The 20,049-nt window shown below is 52.1% G+C and overlaps 1 protein-coding gene across 1 annotated transcript in view; it reads left to right on the forward strand.

Annotated features, from left to right (window-relative positions):
- Nucleotides 1–3,624: 3,624 nt before the first annotated feature.
- Nucleotides 3,625–20,049, forward strand: part of PARD6G (par-6 family cell polarity regulator gamma) — a 73,414-nt gene continuing 56,989 nt past the window's right edge. The window contains exon 1 of the mRNA XM_068993985.1: nt 3,625–3,696. Within this exon, the coding sequence (XP_068850086.1) occupies nt 3,625–3,696 (72 nt within the window). The remainder of the gene's footprint in view (nt 3,697–20,049) is intronic.

Genomic DNA, 20,049 nt, shown 5'->3' on the forward strand with positions numbered 1-20,049 from the left:
AGCACCCTGTGAGCATGCCCGGAGCTGCTCCTACCCCCGGGAGACAGGCGGCAGCAGCAACCTGGGACTGTCCTTGGGGCCAAAAACCTGCATTCAGCTTAGGAAATTTCCCTTTGAGAGAAAGTCAGCACTTCTGTACACAGTTTGCTCTGCTACTTGCCCAGTGTGTATCTTTGACATTTTTTGGTTCTACCTGGAATGTATGAGACTTTGTGTAGATGACAGGTTGATCTCAGTCCTTTCTAGCTATCAGAACAATGCTCGGGCTCAGTGTGCTGTCTGGAATAGTCTCCTCTTGACTCTGCGGAAATCTCCCAGCATTTCTTCTGTCTGCCTGCTTACTCCACTTGTTCTGGAACTCAAGTTCTGGCCAGCCTGCTGTTTCTCTTAAGAGCAGGGACTGTACATCACTGCCTCTCTGATCATAGTCCCTGGCATCCAACAGCATATTTATTAAAAGGAAATAAAAATTAAATTTTAAGTACTACAATTTTGCAATCTGTATTGAAGAGGTTAGAGATATGTGTGCTTTATGGCCTAGTATTTTCATTTTTAGGAGTTGATTCTAATGAAATCAGAAATAAGTAAATTTAAGAAACAGACGATTATATAAAATCTAAACATTGGAAACATTCTAAATATCCAATAATGAAATGATTAAAATTACACCTGTATTCAAATATTAAAAACAATATTTTCTAAGAACATTTAATGAAAATGCTTTTTATATAACATGAGGTTAAAAAAGATCAAAATTTTTAAGATATATCAATATATATGCAGAAAAAGAAAAAAAGATAAAATACACCAAAAGGTAATAGAATTGATTGCTAAGTAGTATGAGTGATTTTAACTTTTTCTATTTTGTGTTTGAATTCTCCAGATTTATTTCACAGTGAGTTTATGGGCTTCCCTGATGGCTCTGTGGGTAAAGAAAGAAAGTGAAGTTGCTCAGTGGTGTCTGACTCTTTGTAACCCCATGGACTGTAGCCTACCAGGCTCTTCCATCCTTGGAATTTTCCAGGCAAGAGTACTGGAGTGGGTCCCCATTTCCTTCTCCAGGGGATCTTCCTGACCCAGGGTTCGAACCCGGGTCCCCTGCATTGCAGGCAGACGCTTTACTATCTGAGCTACCAGGGAAGCCCCAGTGGGTAAAGAATCTGCCTGCAATGCAGGAGACAATGGAGACGCAGTTAGATCCCTGGAATGGGAAGATCCTCTGGAGGAGCACATGGCAACCCACTTCAATATTCTTGCCTGGAGAATCTCACGGACAGAGAAGCCTGGCAGGCTACAGGCCATAGCACTGAAAAGAGTTGGACATAACTGAAGCAACTTAGCACAGCCCAGTGCATTTTAACTAAGGTACAGTAGTTAATTTCACATTCTAGCTCCTGTCATTTTATTTTGTGAATGCTGATCAATGCAGTATTCACGTATATTAGATCTTCATGTCGGCATACCACCATTTTCATTATAAAGGTTCATTGTATGCATGTGTTCCAAAAAATAGAGCCTTTTACTTAAATATCATGTAAGAGATTCCAAAGTCTTGTGAAGAGTTTATCACAACTGAGTAAACTTAACAGGAGTAAGGAATAACATTATCCTTAAAAAAAATTTTTGTCCATCTGAATTTTTTTAATCCTCTCATCTGCGGTATCTCATTTCCATTAAATAGGGTAATGTCTTTGTCCCTAAAGCCACATAATCTTAAATTAAGAACCCCATTTTCTCTCTTTCACTGTTATTTTAAATTTCATCCTTTCTATGTCACTTTGTTGTAGTTGTATCTCCTTTACCATTTTTGACTGGATATTACTTAATGAACAAATCTGAAAGTCTTAAAATAGGTGTGTTTTATCTCATTCACTTTATAGGCATGCAGATTATATATACTCTCAGTTCCTATTTATTTCACGCTGTGTTTTCTGTCTGTGGAACTGCTTTCTGACTGCAGGGGCTCTGCACTGCCGTCTGCAGCTCCTTCTGCTGCACATGCACCTTTAGCTGCTCGGCAGCATGTGGGACTTTGGCTGCCTGGCCAAGGATAGAAACCCCGCCCCCTGCATTGGAAGGTAAATTCTTAACCACTGGGCCACCAGGTAAGTCCCTATCTAAAGAATTTTATAAGTATCTCACAATTATGTTTGCATTAGTTTCGCCCTCTATATATACATAGAATGTTCTGAAAATTTGGAGAGGCAATATTTTTGTTCTAATTCTGTTTTTGATTACATTTAAAACCATAAATTTAACTAATACACCCCTCTGTATGTATAATTAGCACGTTTGTATTTCTTCTTCCTTTTTCTCCTATGAATTCAACTAAGAAAAAGTGATATATAATCTACCGAATTGGGTTGTAAATTTGTGTAGCAAGCTTCACAGGACTCTTGAAGCACCTACTGGTCCTGTGTTCTTGGCTTCATCAGAGATTCCTGAAGAGCGAGGATTTCGGTTTCCGCAGCCCCGCTTCCAAGAGCGCTCTAGACAGGAAGCACCCACGACATTGCTCACACCTGACGATGTCTTTCTTCCGTTTCTCGCTTCTACCAGCCCTGGCAGAAGTCTTCCTTCTCATCAGACAGGCCTATGGGTGCTTCTGACACTTCCGAACCCTTTACCTTTGGCCTGTGCTAGACTACGCCTTAGGACGTTGCCTCCGTGCAGAACCTCTGCCCAAACCATCTACCACCTGGCAGCTCTAACGGACAGATGGACCCAAGGAAGTCAGGCTTCCGTGAGTCCAGTATCACCCAAGACAACGTTAAAAATCAGCCAAAACAGACCCCTTTCCTGGACGACGGGAGGATGCTAACAAAATCTTGGCGGAAGCGAGCAAGGGAGAAAAAGTGTGGACGTCCCGGGCGAGTCAACCGGGCTTCTCTCCCCGGCTCTTGATTTTGCGGACGGGAGTGAACACCCACCCGGGAGCGGCGTCCTCGGGGGCGGGTCCGTGGGCGGGGCTCCGGGCGGGGACTGGCCGGGGGCGGGCCGACGAGCCCTGGGTGGGGCGTCGGGTGAGTCCTCGGGACGGGGGGCGTGTCCTCCAGACTCGGAGGGTGGGTCCTCAGGGCGCGAGGCTGGGCCTTGAGGCTCGCGGGGCCAGTCCCCGGGATGTGAGCCGGGTTTTCTCAGCGCCGGGCCAGTCCTTAGGGAACCGGATTAGCGGCGGGTCTACAGGGCGCCGAGCGGGACGTGGGCCCTTGGGGCTCGTGGGGCGGATCCTCGGGGCTCCGGGCGGGTCCTCGGGGGACGGGTGCTCTGGGCCCGGGGCGGGGACTGGCGGCGGGTATTCTGGGCGCTGGGCAGGGATTGGTGGCGGATCCTCCGGGCTCGGGGCGGGACGTGGGTTCTAGGGTATCGGGGGGCGGGTCCTTGGGGCGGCGCGCGCCGCCGTACCCCGCTCCTCCCGCGCGCGGCCCCTGGAGTGCCCAAGGCGCGCGGCCAGCCCTGCTCGGGCCGCTGCACTCGAGCTGCCCCGCGGCCGAGCGAGCGCGGGCAGGGGCCGGGGCCGGGGCCGGCGCCGGGGCCACGGCGGCGGGTGGCGCACCCAGGGTCCTTCTGCAGTCCCCATAGCGAAGAGCGAGGGCGAAGCCAAGGCTGAGCGGGGCTGGAACCATGAACCGGAGTTTCCACAAGTCTCAGACCCTGCGCTTCTACGACTGCAGCGCGGTGGAAGTCAAGAGCAAGGTGAGCCGGGGGCCGGCAGTCTGCGCACCCCCACCCCGCCCCACGAATGAATGGGCGCCCCGAAGGGGACTGGGCGGCGCGAGAGGGGCCGGCGCCGACCACAACTTCGGAGCGCGGCGCGCGTCCGTGAGATGCGCCGGGGTCCCTCAGTCCTTCCCGCCCCTGCGCGCGCACAAAGCCCGGCAGCCCGGTAAGGTTCGGCTCGAGCCCCGGCGCTCGGAGGGCCGCGCGGCCGCCGGACCCTTTGCGAGAGTGGCTCTTTTGTTCCACAAGCCGGCGGCGATCCGGCGCACCGCGCGGTGGAGGGGCGATGTTTCCGGGGCGACCCGGGGGCTGATCGAATTCGGGGCCCTGGAGGGGCCTTGGGGGCCCGGGCCGGGTAAGGGCCCTGGCTGCGCCGCCTCCTTCGCAGCGGAGGAGCCTCGGAACCGGCGAGGGAGAGACAGGCAGCGGGTCCTCGATCCCCGGACCGGACCCCCAGTCCCCAGCACGGCCCTGCATACCAGCCCCTCAGCCTCCCGACGCGCCCCAGGCCCAGATTCCCCGGGCGCGCCGGACCAGCGGCCCCTCCCGCTGCCCGCGCCCGGGCCCAAGCGTGCCCGAACTTGCGGGTGGCTGTGCGCTTTGGATAATTGGCTGATAGGATCTGGCGCTTCTGCCCGTTGCGGGGGCGGCACCTTCGCGGCAGAAGCTTTTGTCTGCGAGGGTCTCAGGGGTGGACCTTGCCGCAGATCAAGAGCAGCAGTTGTTCAGGGTCCTGGAGGAGGGGGCCTCGGGCTTACTGCTGCCTGGGATCGGCTTTCGCCCTTTCTCTGCGCTCCCCCCGCCCGGCTCGGTCAGGCAAGGAGGAGAACCTGAGTGGTGGCAGAGGGGCCAGACCCGAGGGTGGGCTCTGACCTCCAAATCTGTGCACACTTGGTCGCCAGCGTGTGTGTCCTGGTTCGCTCTCTGGGAAGACTAACCCGATGGCCCCTGTCTGGGCTGCCCGTACCAATCAAGGTGGGGTCCTTTGACATAGGATTTGCAGGGCTTCCTCTGAGGCTGGGGGTTCTCTGCAGGAGTCCCACAGAATGAGTTGTGGGATTTCATCACATCTTGTTGGGCAGTCTATTTATGAACCCTCATATCTAATTACCTCCAATGCTAATTCTGTGACCCTGGCCCAGCACTCATCTCTTTTTAGCCCCAGAACTCCCCACACCCCCAAATCAAAAGTGACCTCTGTGAGTTGTGTGGGGGGAGGAACCAACAAGCCTGAGTGGGAGCACCAAATAACTGACGTTTCTTCAACTCAGTGGGAATGTGGCTTCTTAGAACTCATTGTCCCCTGACAATAGCCACTGAGCACCCATGGTGTTTCACTTTAACTATTTATTTTGAGATCATCATAGATTAACAGGCAGTTGTGAGAAAGAACACAGAGGCTTCCCCACAGGTACCGTCTTGTATCACAGTGTCACATCCAGGGCCTTGCGGAGTTTTCAGGTCACAGTTTGTCATGCGTGCGTTCCTGAGGCAGTCTCCACGAGGACCACTTCCATCGCAAGGGGACCTCCTGGCAGCCTTTCACCCCTGCAAGGTGGCTGTTTGGTTCTAAGTGATGAACACCCCAGGCTGTTCACGAATCTCACTGGCCGAATGCCCTGGGCTCTGCAGCCATGGTGGCAGGCAGCTGCCTGACCAGATGCAACTCCGGAGGGCTGGCCCTGGAGGAAATGCCCTCACCAGCCTTTATCCTGCAGTGGTGCACTCTGGACATGGCAGACCCCTGAGGCCTGAAGAGTAAGAGTCTGCCTTTGCCTCTCCCGGGGAACTGGGGGCCATAGGTGTTCTGGTGGCCCAGTGGGTTACCTCAGGCTGCCCCTCCTCCTTGACCCCCAGTGAAGAAGGAGGGCTGCCCCATGGCCCGAGCCTGGGTTCAAGTTCAGATGCAGTGACTGCTCCGCCAGGGGTGAGTGGCAGAGGGGCAAAGTTTTGGTTGAATTTGGGAACAGTCCTGGAGGGCCACACCAGGCTGGGCCCTGCTGGGCTGGCTGGTTATACACACACCACCACCGCCCCAGGCCCTTTTGGATAAGGTGGCTTGTCTTACTGTTTGTCCAGTGGGGCCACGTGGCTCCCCTTTCTGTACCACTCTCTCACCCACCCACGGAGTCCATCTCTGCAGGGAGCCTTATTCCAGCTGCTCTTGTCAAAATATGGGAGGCAAACCATTATGACAGTGATGTTTTTATCCAATCTAAATGGTTCACCAAAACACCTGGGTTTGCATGTGGAGAAAAATCGTGCCAAAATCCAGCCAGTTCTACCACCCAACCTTGTGAGCTTTCAGACAAGTCATTTAACTTTTCTGAGCCTTAGTTATTTCATCTGTACAATGGTCATTGAACCTATTCTGGTAGCCCGACAGGATCAAACGAGGCAATGAACGGGAAAGCACCTGTAAACTGCAGGACACCCACAGTTGTAAGAGCTAAGCCTTGCAGATCAAGACTCTGTGGCATTTCAGGATATCAGGTCTGAAAATTGCCTCTGATCCTCTCAGAATTGTTGGTGTTAGCCCTCTGTCACAGCTGGTCAATTCCCAAAGCCTTGAGACAGAGAAACTGTCTAGATCGGATGGCTCTCCCCCATCAGACAGCCCCTAACTCTACCCAGCATTTCTGTCAAATACCTGTGATTTGTCTGTTCCTCTCCCAGCCAGCTGCATGCGCTTCTGACTCCCCAGTTCTGGTAACGGGGCTGCCATTTCACACTCAATCTGACTTTTTCCTCTCTTCCCAGAAGACCTGCAGTGGGAAGGGGCTATGCAGATGTCTGGGGAGAATGTCTCAGGCCAAGGAGAGCTGTCTTGGCCCTTCAGAGGGATAGCAGGAAGTCCAGTGCTGGACAGGAGTCTACAGGGGCCAAGTAGTTGGAGTTGACTGGCTGTGTGAGGGGAAGACAGAAGGCCACACAGGGCCATTTTGAGCTCTGTAGTAGCTTTCACTATGTGACTGTCTCATCAGCCCCACCAGCATCTGCATGTGCCTGGAAAGTCTAAAGGAACACAGCTTCCTCATCTCCGCAGTGCGCTCTACACTGCGCCCCCCCACCCACCCCCGCCTGGAGACCCCTGCCTTAAGTGAGGTCCATGGTGTCCCAGCTTCCTTAACAGGCAGGTCTATTCTGTCTTCTCTTTGGCCTCTGGGGCCCTGGTTATGTGGCTTCCCACACCTGAAGTGTTTTCTCCAAGAATCAGCACTATCCTGACATTCCTCCTGCCAAGCCGCCTGACATCTTTGCAGGCAGAGCATTCTCCATCCCGCGCCCCTTCCCCACGTTTCCCTCGTTTTGTGGCCTTGGTCCTGGTGATGGGGGCCCAGGGCTATGTGACTCACCCGTGGCCTCTGGTGTCCGTTGTGTGTGGGGAGAATAACACCACTAAAGGTTTTAATCCAGTTTGGGCTGCTTGGTTTAGATACTGAAAAGTGAAAGTCACTCAGTCTGACTCTTTGAGACCCCATATTCTCCAGGCCAGAATACTGGAGTGGATAGCCTTTTGCTTCTCCAGGGGATCTTCCCAACCCGGGGATCAAACCCAGATCTCCTGCATTGCAGGCAGATTCTTTACCAGCTGAGCCACAAGGGAAGCCCAAGAATACTGGAGTGGGTAGCCTATCCCTTTTTCAGCATATCTTCCCAACCCAGGAATTGTACTGGAGTCTCCTGCATTGCAGGCGGATTCTTTAACCAACCAAGCTACCAGGGAAGCCGTACTGCAGGAGGCTTTTCTGGATTTTAAACTATCATTGTGGAAGATGTGGAAACCACAACAGGCACAAAGGAGGTAATTCCCACATTCCAAGCATGGTCGCATGTCCTTCTGGCCCTTTATGTGCATCTGTACATGCAGATGTCCTCGTTTGACAGAATCAGGGTCGTATTTTATAGGTGTATTTTTCAGTAGCCTTCAACGTTCCACTTTCAATTTAACAGTGAAGTGTTGTGTTTTCTATGTCATTAATATTTTCAGAAGACATGTTTTTGAAATGACTACATAGTATTTCATCTTATATGTGAACCATAATTAACCTAACCAATATCCTGTTTGGGTTATTTTCCATTTTCTTAGAGTAAACAATGTTATGAATAACAATTTTGCATTTAAACATTTATATAAACAGTACATATAGAATGTATATCATATAAAGTATATAAAGCATGTCAGGGATTGGAGAAGGAAACGGCAACCCACTCCAGTACTATTGCTAGGAAAATCCCATGGACAGAGGAGTCTGGTGGGCTACAGTCCATGGGGTCACAAAGAGTCGGACACGACTGAGCACGCCAAGTTTATAAAGATATTGATTCTCTTACTTCATTGCAGGACTTTTATTATTTCTTTAGGACAGATTCTTAGAAATGAAATTACTAAGTGAAACGTATGCAAATTTTTAAGACTTTGTATACATATTGCTGGATTTTCTTCCAGAAAGTCTCTTCTATAAATGTGTACACCCTGCTTCATGTCTATCCCCTCCCTCCCTCTGGTATACCCTCCAGTACTGGGTATTTTCTTATTCTTTTAAAATTAGATAAGTGAAACACTACCCCACTGTTTTAATTTGTAGTCTTCGGTTATTGGTGAATAGAATATTCTTATATGTGTTAGGTATCTCTATGTGTATTTTTAGCTGCCATATTCTTCCCTGCGTTCTTTTGTCAGTGATCTTATTTTTCACTCTTACGGACCTGCTCATCCACAGGAGATTTTCCAATCAGTGCAGATGCTGCTAGGTGTTGGTGCACCCTGTGGTCCCAGATCTTGTCTCTGCCTGGCCATGCCCTTCCATCTGGGGCTGGAGTGGAGGCCACACCCTCCCCACGCGCTGGCTGGGCACTTGCCTCCTGCGGGCCAGTTAAGAACCGCCTGACACAGTTTGACTCACCTCTGTGTGTGGCTACACCCTTTTAAGATTCTGGTTTTGTTGTATCATGCACGTCTGTGTTTAAACAGGTTCGGTGACTTGATTTGGGAAGTTGCGTCCAGAGGAGACTGTCATCAGAGACCCAGGTGGGGAGTGTCATCTGGTGGGCATGGATGGTGGTGCTGCCCACACCCTGTGAGCAGCAGAAAGCCCCTGGGGACCTTCCTGGGGGCACCCAGTTAGCAGAGGTTCCGGCCATTTCCTGGGACTTGTGACATTTCAAATAGAGGGGTCTTCCAATTTTAGGGCAGGGAAGGCATGTCAGGGATTGGGAGATGCAACCGTTCAAGTTGCCTTGAGGAGTCAGAAGGTTAGGGTCAGGGTCAGGGTCAGGGTCAGGGTCAGGGTTAGGGTTAGGGTCAGGGTTAGGGTCAGGGTCAGGGTCAGGGTTAGGGTCAGGGTTAGGGTTAGGGTCAGGGTTAGGGTCAGGGTTAGGGTTAGGGTCAGGGTTAGGGTCAGGGTCAGGGTTAGGGTTAGGGTCAGGGTCAGGGTTAGGGTCAGGGTCAGGGTCAGGGTCAGGGTTAGGGTCAGGGTCAGGGTCAGGGTTAGGGTCAGGGTCAGGGTTAGGGTCAGGGTTAGGGTTAGGGTCAGGGTCAGGGTTAGGGTTAGGGTTAGGGCCACTGTCTGTGAATCAGCAGAAAGAGAGCAGCATCTTGCCCCTTTCCTTCAGAGGGGCCTCCTGGACTTTTACAGGCAAGCAAGGAGGGAGCCCGGAGTGACATCAGAGCGTCGCTGAAACGGACCTCGGGGGCCAGGGAGCGGCAGCACAGTTAGCGTCCAGCGGACTGCTCACCTGCTTACTGCTCCGCACGTCCTCTCACAGGTTGCTCCAACTGTGAGCCTGAGGAGCAACGAGAGGTGCTGCACACCTTCCAAGCCCAGTACATACCCTGCAAGCCTCCTCTGAGGCGCCCCTGAACACAGGGTCCAGGCTGGACACTGCCCTCTGCGAACAGGTTGCATCCAGAAGTATTTCTTTATACATATATATATATAGGCGTCCCAATTGGCACTAGTGGTAAAGAACCACGTGCCAGTGCCGGATACATCAGAGACGTGGGTTCGACCCCTGGGCTGGGAAGATCTTCTGGTGGAGGGCATGGCAACACACTCTAGTATTCTTGCCTGGAGAATCCCATGGACAGAGGAGCCTGGCAGGTTATAGTCCATAGGGTCGCAGAGAGTTGGACATGACTGAAGCAACTTTGTGTGTGTGTGTGTGTGTGTGTGTGTATATACACACATATATAACATATATGTGTATATATACAAACATATATAATACATACACATATATAATATATATACACATGTATAATATATACACATATATAATATATATATGTTTTTTTAATTTTCCTACACCAGGTGTGTTAATTGCACTGTGAAAGATCTTTTAGTTATAACATGTGGGATCTAGTTCCCTAATCAAGGACTGAACCTGGGCCCCCTCCACTGGAAGCACAGAGTCTTAGCCACTGCACCATGAGAGAAGTCCCAGAAGCATTAAAATAAGTTTAACCACATATATATATTCATAAATACATTTTAGTTGCAAATGATAATTCATTACTCTCCATCACAACCTTGCCAGATAGGTTCTGTTACCACTCCAATTATACACTGAAAAGTCTGGGGGGTTCCACTCAACTGGCCCCAGTCGAAGAACTCAGGCTGTTCAGCTCCAGACTCCAGTCTCTACCATGCACTGTCTGTGGCCCTAGTGAAGGAGGGTTCCTGCCCTGCCTCCTCCGACAAGCCCTCAAGTCCGGTCCAGATACTGACACAGGTATTCCCACGTAGAATGAAACAGACCGCTTGGGCTCTCTGGGTCCAGAGTTTGGAAGAGTTAGGCCTAGTGCTCTGAGGAAGGAAGTTCTATTTTGCTTCCATCCCTGCAGCAGGTTTTAGCTGTGTGGCCTCAAGGGAAGTACACTCTCCAGTAGTTATTCTTAAAAGTCTACCATCCATTCATGTATTCATTTACTGAGCACCTACTGTATGCGAGGCATGGGGTTCATGCTGGGGTACAGAGGTAACCAAGATAGCCACTATCCCCAGCTTAAAAGCAAATGGCCCAACGAAGGTCCTGTTGTGTGTAGGCAGACTGGAGTGGGTGGGTGTGGGGGTCCTTTATCCTGAGGCCCAAAGTATCGCCAGAGCCACAGGGTCGCAGCTGGAGGCTGAGGTCTCCAATCCCCCTGCCACCCGCCCGCACAGCAGGAGTAGTCGTGGTGCTCAGGCCTCTAGGAGCTGCTCTCAGCTTCTCTGGAACCAGCAGCGGCGGCACCTGTGCGGGCCGCTTGGAGCTGAGGCAGAGCGCCCTCTCCCCTCCTTGCTTCCAGGAGTAGCTAGGCTCCTCCGGTCTCCAGTTTTCCTCGCCCGGGGACTCTAGTTCTCTCCCAGCCCTGCATTTCTCAGTAGTACGTTCCAAGGAAAGAGTCAGTATCTAAAGTGACCAGCAGGGCTTTGCATGAAGTAGGTGCCCAGTAAATGCCACTCGAGTTAACCTCAGAGGAGGAACAGGTTTTCCAGCTAGCTACTAGTGCAGGAGATAGAGAAGAACAGGGGAGCCTGGCATGCTGCAGCCCATGGGGCCTCAAAGAGGCGGACACGGCTTAGAAACTGAACAACAATGGCTAGTTCAGCAGTGGTCTTTTAGGGTACTTTAGAAAGGAACTGCTTTTTGAGGAAGGTGACCAAAGCTGGAGTCACTAATTGACTTAGCCCCAGGGCATCTCTGCGAGGGCTCAGGGCCCTTGTCCCCTCCCCACTAGTGCCGTGGAGGGAAAGGAAAGAAGTGGTACAAGATGAGCTAAACAAAAAAGAGAAGCTTTGGAAGTCCAAAGGAAGCGGATTTCAAAGGCCACGTTGGGGGCTTCCTTGGTGACTCAGGTGGAAAAGAATCTGCCTGCCGATGCATCAGACACAGGCTCGATCCCTGGTCCAGGGAGATCCCACAGGCCAGAGAAACTAAGCTCGTGTGCCACAACTACCCTAGAGCCCGGGAGCCGCAACCAGAGAGGCCCCTGCAGTGAGCAGCCACGCCCCACAGCCAGAGAGTAGCCCCTGCTCAGCACGACTCAAGAGAGTTCACGCAGAAATGAAGACCCAGCACAGCCAATTAAATAAATTAAATTATTTTTTTTAATCCACGTTGATAGTGTCACCTAATTTCCTTAGTTGACAGCTTCGGGGGCTCAGGGCACCTCCTCAGAGCCAGCCCTACACATCTCCCTGCGTGGTGCTCACACCCCTTCCCTGGAGACGGTGCCAGCCTTCTCTGCCTCCTTCAGAGCCGCCAGGCTGCCCTGTTACCCACAGGACTGGGTGGGGCAGGACTGGGCACTCACTGTTACAGCTGGGGCATCAGTGACCTTTGAAACCTTTCCCCATCCCCTCATTCAGTGCGCCTCTGGTTCCTGGGCTCCAGGAGGTGTGTCCCACACCCCACCGTCCAGCTCTCCAACTTCCAAAGGCTGTGCTCCTTTGGGGCTCTGTGAAGATGCTTGTTGGCAGAGGAGACAAGGGAATGGCTCCTTTCACCATCCCCAGCCAGAGCATCTGCTCTATATTTTGGGGAACATGTGTAGCATTTTACTTGTTGCTGCCAAGTCGCTTCAGTTGTGTCCGACTCTGTGCGACCCCATAGATGGGGGTCCATAGATGGCAGCCAGGCTCCACCATCCCTGGGATTCTCCAGGCAAGAACACTGGAGTGGGTTGCCATTTCCTTCTCCAATGCATGAAAGTGAAAGTGAAGTCACTCAGTCATGTCCGACTTTGCGACCCCATGGACTGCAGCCCACCAGACTCCTCCGTCCATGGGATTTTCCAGGCAAGAGTACTGGAGTGGGGTGCCATTGCCTTCTCTTAATTTTACTTGAGGAAAGTAAAAAAAAAAAAAAAGTTGCTGCTTAAAGAGTTCAAAAACCACCTGGACCCTTCTGCACTGCCCATCCCTGTTAATTCTTCATTTGTCAGCCTCCCCGTGTCCATAGGCTGCCCTTGCACGTGATCCTCTCCTGCAGTTCAGTTCAGTTCAGTTCAGTTCAGTCGCTCAGTCCTGTCCTACTCTTTGTGACCCCATGGACTGCAGCACCCCAGACCTCCCTGTCCATCGCCAACTCCCAGAGTCCACCCAAACCCATGTCTATTGAGTTGGTGATGCCATCCAACCATCTCATCCTCTGTCATCCCCTTCTCCTCCTGCCTTCAATCTTTCCCAGCATCAGGGTCTTTTCAAATGAGTCAGTTCTTTGCATCAGGTGCCCAAAGTATTGGAGTTTCAGCTTCAACATCAGTCCTTCCAATGAATAGTCAGGACTGATCTCCTTTACGATGAACTGGTGGATCTCCTTGAAGTCCAAGGGACTCTCACAGAGTCTTCTCCAACACCACAGTTCAAAACCATCAATTCTTCAGTGCTCAGCTTTCTTTATAGTCCAACTCTCACATCCATACATGACCACAGGAAAAACCATAGCCTTGACTAGATGGACCTTGGTTGGCAAAGTAATGTCTCTGCTTTTTAATATACTGTCTAGGTTGGTCATAACTTTCCTTCCAAGGAGTAAACATCTTTTAATTTCACGGCTGCAGTCACCATCTGCAGTGATTTTGGAGCCCCCAAAAATAAAGTCTGACACTGTTTCCACTGTTTCTCCATCTATTTGCCATGAAAGTGAAGTCGCTCAGTCATGTCTGACTCTTTGCGACCCCATAGACTGTAGCCTACCAGGCTCCTCTGTCCATGGAATTTTCCAGGCAATAGTACTGGAGTGGATTGCCATTTCCTTCTCCAGGGGATCTTCCCGACCCAGAGGATCGAACCCAGGTCTCCCGCATTGTAGACAGACGCTTTACCGTCTGAGCCACCAGGGAAGTTTGCCATGAAGTGATGGCTAATAGAGTTTTGCCAAGAGAACACACTGGTCATATCAAACACTCTCTTCCAACAACACAAAAGAAGACTCTACACATGGACATCACCAGATGGCCAACACCAAAATCAGATTGATTATAGTCTTTGCAGCCAAAGATGGAGAAGCTCTATACAGTCAGCAAAAACAAGACCGGGAGCTGACTCTGGCTCAGATCATGAACTCCTTGTTTCCAAATTCAGACTAAAATTGAAAAAAGTGGGGAAAACCACTAGACCATTCAGGTATGACCTAAATCAAATCCCTTATGATTATACAGTGGAAGTGAGAAGTAGATTTAAGGGACTAGATCTGATAGACAGAGTGCCTGATGAACTATGCACGGAGGTTCGTGACATTGTACAGGAGACAGGAATCAAGACCATCCTCAAGAGAAAGATCCTCTCCTGCACTTGCCCAGAAAGCTCTGCCGTGCCTCGAGGATGAGACTGCTGCCTTTCAGGGACCCGTTCACATGTGACACCGGAATCATTCCTGAGTGGAGTTCAGTGTGTGTGACAGTGTGTGTGTGTGTGTGTGTGTGTGTGTGTGTGTGTATTAGTGGCTCAGTTGTGTCCGACTCTTTGCAACCCTATGGACTGTAGCTCACTCACCAGGCTCCTCTGGCCATGGGATTCTCCAGGCAAGATACTGGAGTGGGTAGCCATTTCCTTCACCAGGGGGTCTTCCTAACCCAAGGATCAAACCCCGGTCTCCTACACTGCAGATGGATTCTTTACCATCTGAGCCACCAGGGAAGCTGTGCGTGACAGTAAAACACACTAATCTCAGCATGCAATCTGATGAAATTGTACATGTTTGCACACCTGGTGAACACTGTGCGCATCACAGTAAGTGTGCAACATTCCAGCATTTGAGAAGGTCCCTCCATGTCAGCACCCACCCCCAGTGTAACCGCCGTCAGGGCTTTGTCACCAGGGTGAGCATGCTGGTGCTCAGACTCAATGTCACGGTGCACTCTGCGTCCAGAGGGTCCATCCGTGTTGTGTGTATCTGGAGATCGGTTTTTTAAACGGATTCAGAGTATTCCTTATGCATCTGTCTGTATGGATGGAGATTCATGGGCCCAAAGCCTCCTGTGAGCTCCTCTTCGACACCCTTGTGGATTCCACTAGTGGTTCTCAATGTTGCTGTGAGCTGGCTGGGCGTAGCCCTCGTCAGCCTCCTCCCAACCCAGTGTGCTGTTCGAGAGCCCTGTACAGACCCCAGCCCTGGACTTGAGTGGACCGGGGTGGAGCAGCTGCTATCGGTGGTCTGAGGGTTCAGGAGTTCCTGAAGGCCTTGAACCACAGCTTATTAATTACTTGTCAATTAATAAATCAAATCAGGGATCTGTTTACCGAGTTGAAAGGCTTTCCCAGCCCTTCCTTTAATTCTGCACTGTGACTCACAGCTTTCAGGCCGTCCTGTGCACTCCGTTACCTGCTGTAGCCCTCTCGGGGGGCTGAGACACCAGGTGGACAGGGTCGGGCCTGGCGCTGCTCAGTGGGTCCAGGACAGCACGTGCCACAGTGTCTTCGATGAAAGTGAACCGCTGTCCTTTTGAAAGTTGTCTGACTTTCACGTGTGAAATGAAGACCCCCACAGCAGCCTTGATGGTGGTGGGCTGTGGGGCCACGAGCTTCGGTGGCCTTCACTTGGGGTTTGCCTGTGTCGTCCTGCGGCTTCCCACTCGCACACCTGAGGGTGTTGGTGAGTCACATCCTTTGCCTTTGGGAATTTCTTTGCTGCTCCTAAAAGTCCTGCCTAGTGATCGGGTATGTTTATTTTCCGCTTCATCACGTCAGTGTGTCTGTCGAAAGCTGAACTGTGTGTCCATCGGTCTGCAGAGCTTCTCTCTCTGCACTTTTGCTCCCGAGACAGGACACGGGGGACTGAGGCACAGGCCCAGAAAGCCCCTCAGATGGCGTCTCCTGGGAGGTGTGCTGTTGTGCATGGGCCTGGGTAAGGGCCATGGAAGCAAGCCACACGGGCCGCTAAAGCCGGCGTCTGCGCGGCCAGCTGTGCCTGAGGAACTGGGAGACTACAGCGCTGCTCGCATCCTGCTTTGTGTGGCTCGGGGGCCACTGGCTCCCCGCCCACACGTCATGACCTTGCTTCCCTCACCGGTCTGGAATAATAACGGGGTGTTGCTATGTGACAAAACAAATACTCTGCCAGGAGTGTGGCCCCTCTCATGGAGGAGGGGCCCCTGGCTCCGGCAGCAGCTGCAGGGATGAGCAGGGCCCCCAACCTTCACAGGAAGGCGCTCCTTTTGCCGGAAGGTGATGCCGAGGCTCCACAGGTCGGAATGCTCTTGTGAGAAACGGTGTGTTGGGGCAGCTGCACTCCACCCTCAGGAGAGGATCTGCCCTGGAGCAGCTTTGTCCCTGTCCACCTGGAGCTGGAGTCACTGCGCTCCCCCGCCCCAAACTGGGAACAGTTTCCCAGGAATGTGGCCCACTGCTTGTCAGTGGTGAGCTGAGGGTCCAGGAGGGGCTGGGGAGGGAGGGAGAGCGACACACGCAAGCCTCCGCACCAGGCAGGTGTTGTCTATCTCCTCACAATGCCTCTTCTCCACCCACCCGGTCACAGCCATTCATCAGAGGAGGGTCAGCACCTGGCCCTGGAGAGTAAGCCAACGTGCGCTGTTGAGGTTGCCCTGTGGTTCTTCCTGGAGAGACTTCTGGGGGGCCACAGTCTCTGGGCTCCCTCCCTGTCCTAGGAGCTCGGTCCAGCCTGGTAGGAGCAGTTGCCGCCCGGTCACATCACCTGAGTCCTTTTCTCTTCTTGGGGTTACCACGTCCCTTCTTAGAGCATCGGCTCTGTGCCAGCCCTTCTACTGGGCACTCAGCTCAGGTGCTTTGTGATGCTCATGACACCATACCTGTGGGCTGCAGAGGGGATGCTCATGACCCCCATACCTCTGGGGTCTGGACCAGGCTGCTAACTCGCCCCAAACAAGGCCCCAGCAACGTTCCATTGCTCCACCATCCTGCTTCTCACCTAGTTCTTGTTATTCCCTGATTCCACCTCGTGGAAAACGGACAACACCTACCTGGTCCAGACTGCTCTGCAGCCACAGCATGCACCGCTCTCTCTCTCTCCCCAGCCCCTCCAGGACATGGCTCAGGGCTGCACTGCCTCTTCAGTATTCTTCCCGTGTCCTGGGAATCCCCCTCTCTGAGGCCGCCCCATGCGCTTTGGCCTGTGTGCAGTCTGCTGGGGGCAGAAGGGGTGCTGCAGGCAGAGCCCCCTCTACAGCTGTGCTCAGAGTGTCAGTGGTGACCGAGCAGAGGCCCCTTGGGCTGCAAGGCTGGGGTGGGCAGCTTCTGCTCAGCTCAGCTCTGAGTCCCCATCTAGAGATCGGAGTTAAGGTCATGCTCCTGAGCACCACTTTTCTCTCACAGAGTAATAAAAAAGTGGTTTCCTTGTGAAAAAAAAAAAAAAAAAAAACCTGAAAAATAACTGCCAGTGATGGAAGGGACAGGGCCTAAAAAAGTCATGACTTGTATTCAGAAATTAGGAAGGTGGCTTAATTGAAGAGGGGTGTACTCCTGTAGGGGCATGCTTCCTGCTCTGTCTTTTATAAACCACACGGGCAGAGGTCTCAGTGCAAGTCTGGGTGTTTGAGAAGGGCTCTGGCAGCCCTGTGGTGCATGTGGAAGCCTGGTGTGCCCTGTACACCTTCCCCACGTGCACTTGGCCAAGAAGAGCAAAAGCTCTGGAACAAGGTGATCGAGTGCAAGCTGCTGTTCAATGGACTCTCACTCAGAACAGGACACGGATTTGATTCAAGACTCACACCAGCCCTCTGGGGAATATATTGTGTCCTTCTTTTACAAAGGAGGAAATATGCTTGGAGAAGTTTAAATGATCCAGAGTCACCAGCCAGTTCAAGGTGAGTCAGGAGCTTGAACCGAGGTCTCCATCCAGGACCTTGCCTCTTGATGCCTCTGCCTTCTGTCTGCTAAGGCACCACTGACCCAGGCAGCGTCCCCCTCAGCCCAGCCCATCCCTGGACACTGCCTCTTTTCCAGGCACTTTTCCTGAGCTCAGGTCCAGATGTGACCTTGCTTGCCTACTCGGGCTGGGGCTCCAGGCCTCTGCCTGAGTGCATTTCTGCATTTCTGTTCCGGGGAAGTGCTGTGAAGGAGAGGCGGATGAGCAGCCTGGCACTGACCTCCACACCTGGCCCAGGTGGGCCCTCCAGCCCACCAGCTCCACCTCGACAGCAGGCTCCCTGCACCTTTTCCTCAGCTTCTAGAGCAGCCGGTTCTGGTCTGCGCTATTCTGCCCACCACGTGTGCCAAGTCGCTTCAGCTGTATCCAGTTCTTTGCAGCTCCGTAGACTGTAACCCACCAGGCTCCTCTGTCCATGGAATTCTCCTGGCAAGAATACTGGAGTGGGTTGCCATGCCCTCCTCAAGGGGATCTTGAGTAACACTGAATTACTTTTCTTGATAAGTTTGTAAGAGAATACCAGGTATTAATTTAATACTGAATATTTCCCAGTTCAGGTGAACCTGAAATTCACTTAACTTCTCTTGTATTTAGAATTGTTTGATTTGTAAGCACTTACTTTTCTTCAAGCCAATTAAATAGAGCTCATTTACAAATTAACCATGGCAGTATTCTCCAAAGACATATACAGAGACATACATATACCCAGACAGACATGAGAGATTTAGCTTCATTTTCTAAACTTAGTCATGAATCAGCTATCACAATGTAAAATTCACTAATTTATAGTGAATAAATAAAAATTGGAATAAATAAAAATTTGGAATTTGGAATAAATTGGAATTGGAATAAATTTGGAATAAATAAACATTTTGAAGGCTTCTCCTGCCCACCATGGCCCGCTTTGTCCACGCTGCCAGCTGGCCTGGGCGTCCCCTCCCCGTGGAATTCCCACAGCCCCCGCTGGCGCTCCTTAGACCTCGTCTAGACCCTCTGCAGTGTCAGCCTCAGGTCCTTTCTTTACTAGTAGCCTTGTGCCTGTGCACAGCTGTCGAAACTTCTGGGTCTCAGCTTCCTGGTCTGTAAAATGGGAACAGCGACACCTGTAGGGTGCTGTGAGGAGAGCTTGGCCCGGACCACACCTTCTCTCCCACCGTCGCGACCACAGCCGTGTCCCGAGATCTCTCTGCTCCCTTCTCGGCCCTGCCCCACTCCTACACTGAGCAGTCCTGGGTCCACAGGTGGAGAGCACACGCAGGGCTCACACAGCCCCCGGCAGCTGCTTGGCAGCCTCACGCAGGAGCCGCTGCTTGTCTGAGCAGTTCTGCAGGTGCTGACGGCTACGCCATCACTGCTCCGGATTGAAGTGGGTGGACGGGGCACAGCAAAGGCCCAGGCTCGGCTGTCCGCTCCACCCCGTCTGACTCACAGGTCTGTGGCCTGATTTTAAACTGTCCCGACGTGTCCGCCCCGGAGGTCACCCCCTGGCAGGTCCCACGCTCTGACAGATGCCTCGTGAGGTTGGCAGCCTGTGCTGCCCGATCGTCCCATAAATGGACGTCTCTCCATGGTTTTCTACACGGCATGCGTGTGTGCGCATGCTCCTTGGCCCTGTCCTGAAGTGGCCCTGACGTGTTCGTGCCCCTTCATGGTTGGATGTGTTGTGTTGATTGTGATTCCAGGACCCACCTCGATGAAAAGCAAGCAGGACGTGAGGCATCACAGCCCACGGGGCTGCCCTGTGGCCTCTGGCGCGCAGTGAGGTCCTGCCCCCCTGGTCCCGGGCCATGGTGTGGGGTGCGCTCTGGCCCTCTCTTCATCTGATTCCTGCTTTCCTGATACACTCAGTTTAAACCAGGGCCTACATCTGTCATACAGCGTCTTTCTGTACTTTTCTCAGTTTGTCCTTACACATTTGCACATGCAACCACAACATCTCAACATTGGGCTCTCAAACCGTCAGCCTTGTGAAGACACTCAACACTAGCCCAGGGCCCTACTGGGCATTCAATTCAGTTCAGTCGCTCAGTCGTGTCTGACTCTTTGCGACCCCATGAATCGCAGCATGCCAGGCCTCCTGGTCCATCACCATCTCCCGGAGTTCACTCAGACTCATGTCCATCGAGTCAGTGATGCCATCCAGCCATCTCATCCTCGGTCGTCCCCTTCTCCTCCTGCCCCCAATCCCCCCCAGCATCAGAGTCTTTTCCAATGACTCAACTCTTCGCATGAGGTGGCCAAAGTACTGGAGTTTCAGCTTCAGCATCAGTCCTTCCAAAGAATATTCAGGACTGATTTCCTTTAGGATGGACTGGTTGGATCTCCTTGCAGTCCAAGGGACTCTCAGGAGTCTTCTCCAACACCACAGTTCAAAAGCATCAATTCTTCGGCGCTCAGCCTTCTTCACAGTCCAACTCTCACATCCATACATGACCACAGGAAAAACCATAGCCTTGACTAGACGAACCTTAGTCGGCAAAGTAATGTCTCTGCTTTTGA

Source organism: Capricornis sumatraensis, chromosome 21, assembly GCF_032405125.1.
Source record: "Capricornis sumatraensis isolate serow.1 chromosome 21, serow.2, whole genome shotgun sequence".
Classification (NCBI taxonomy): domain Eukaryota; kingdom Metazoa; phylum Chordata; class Mammalia; order Artiodactyla; family Bovidae; genus Capricornis; species Capricornis sumatraensis.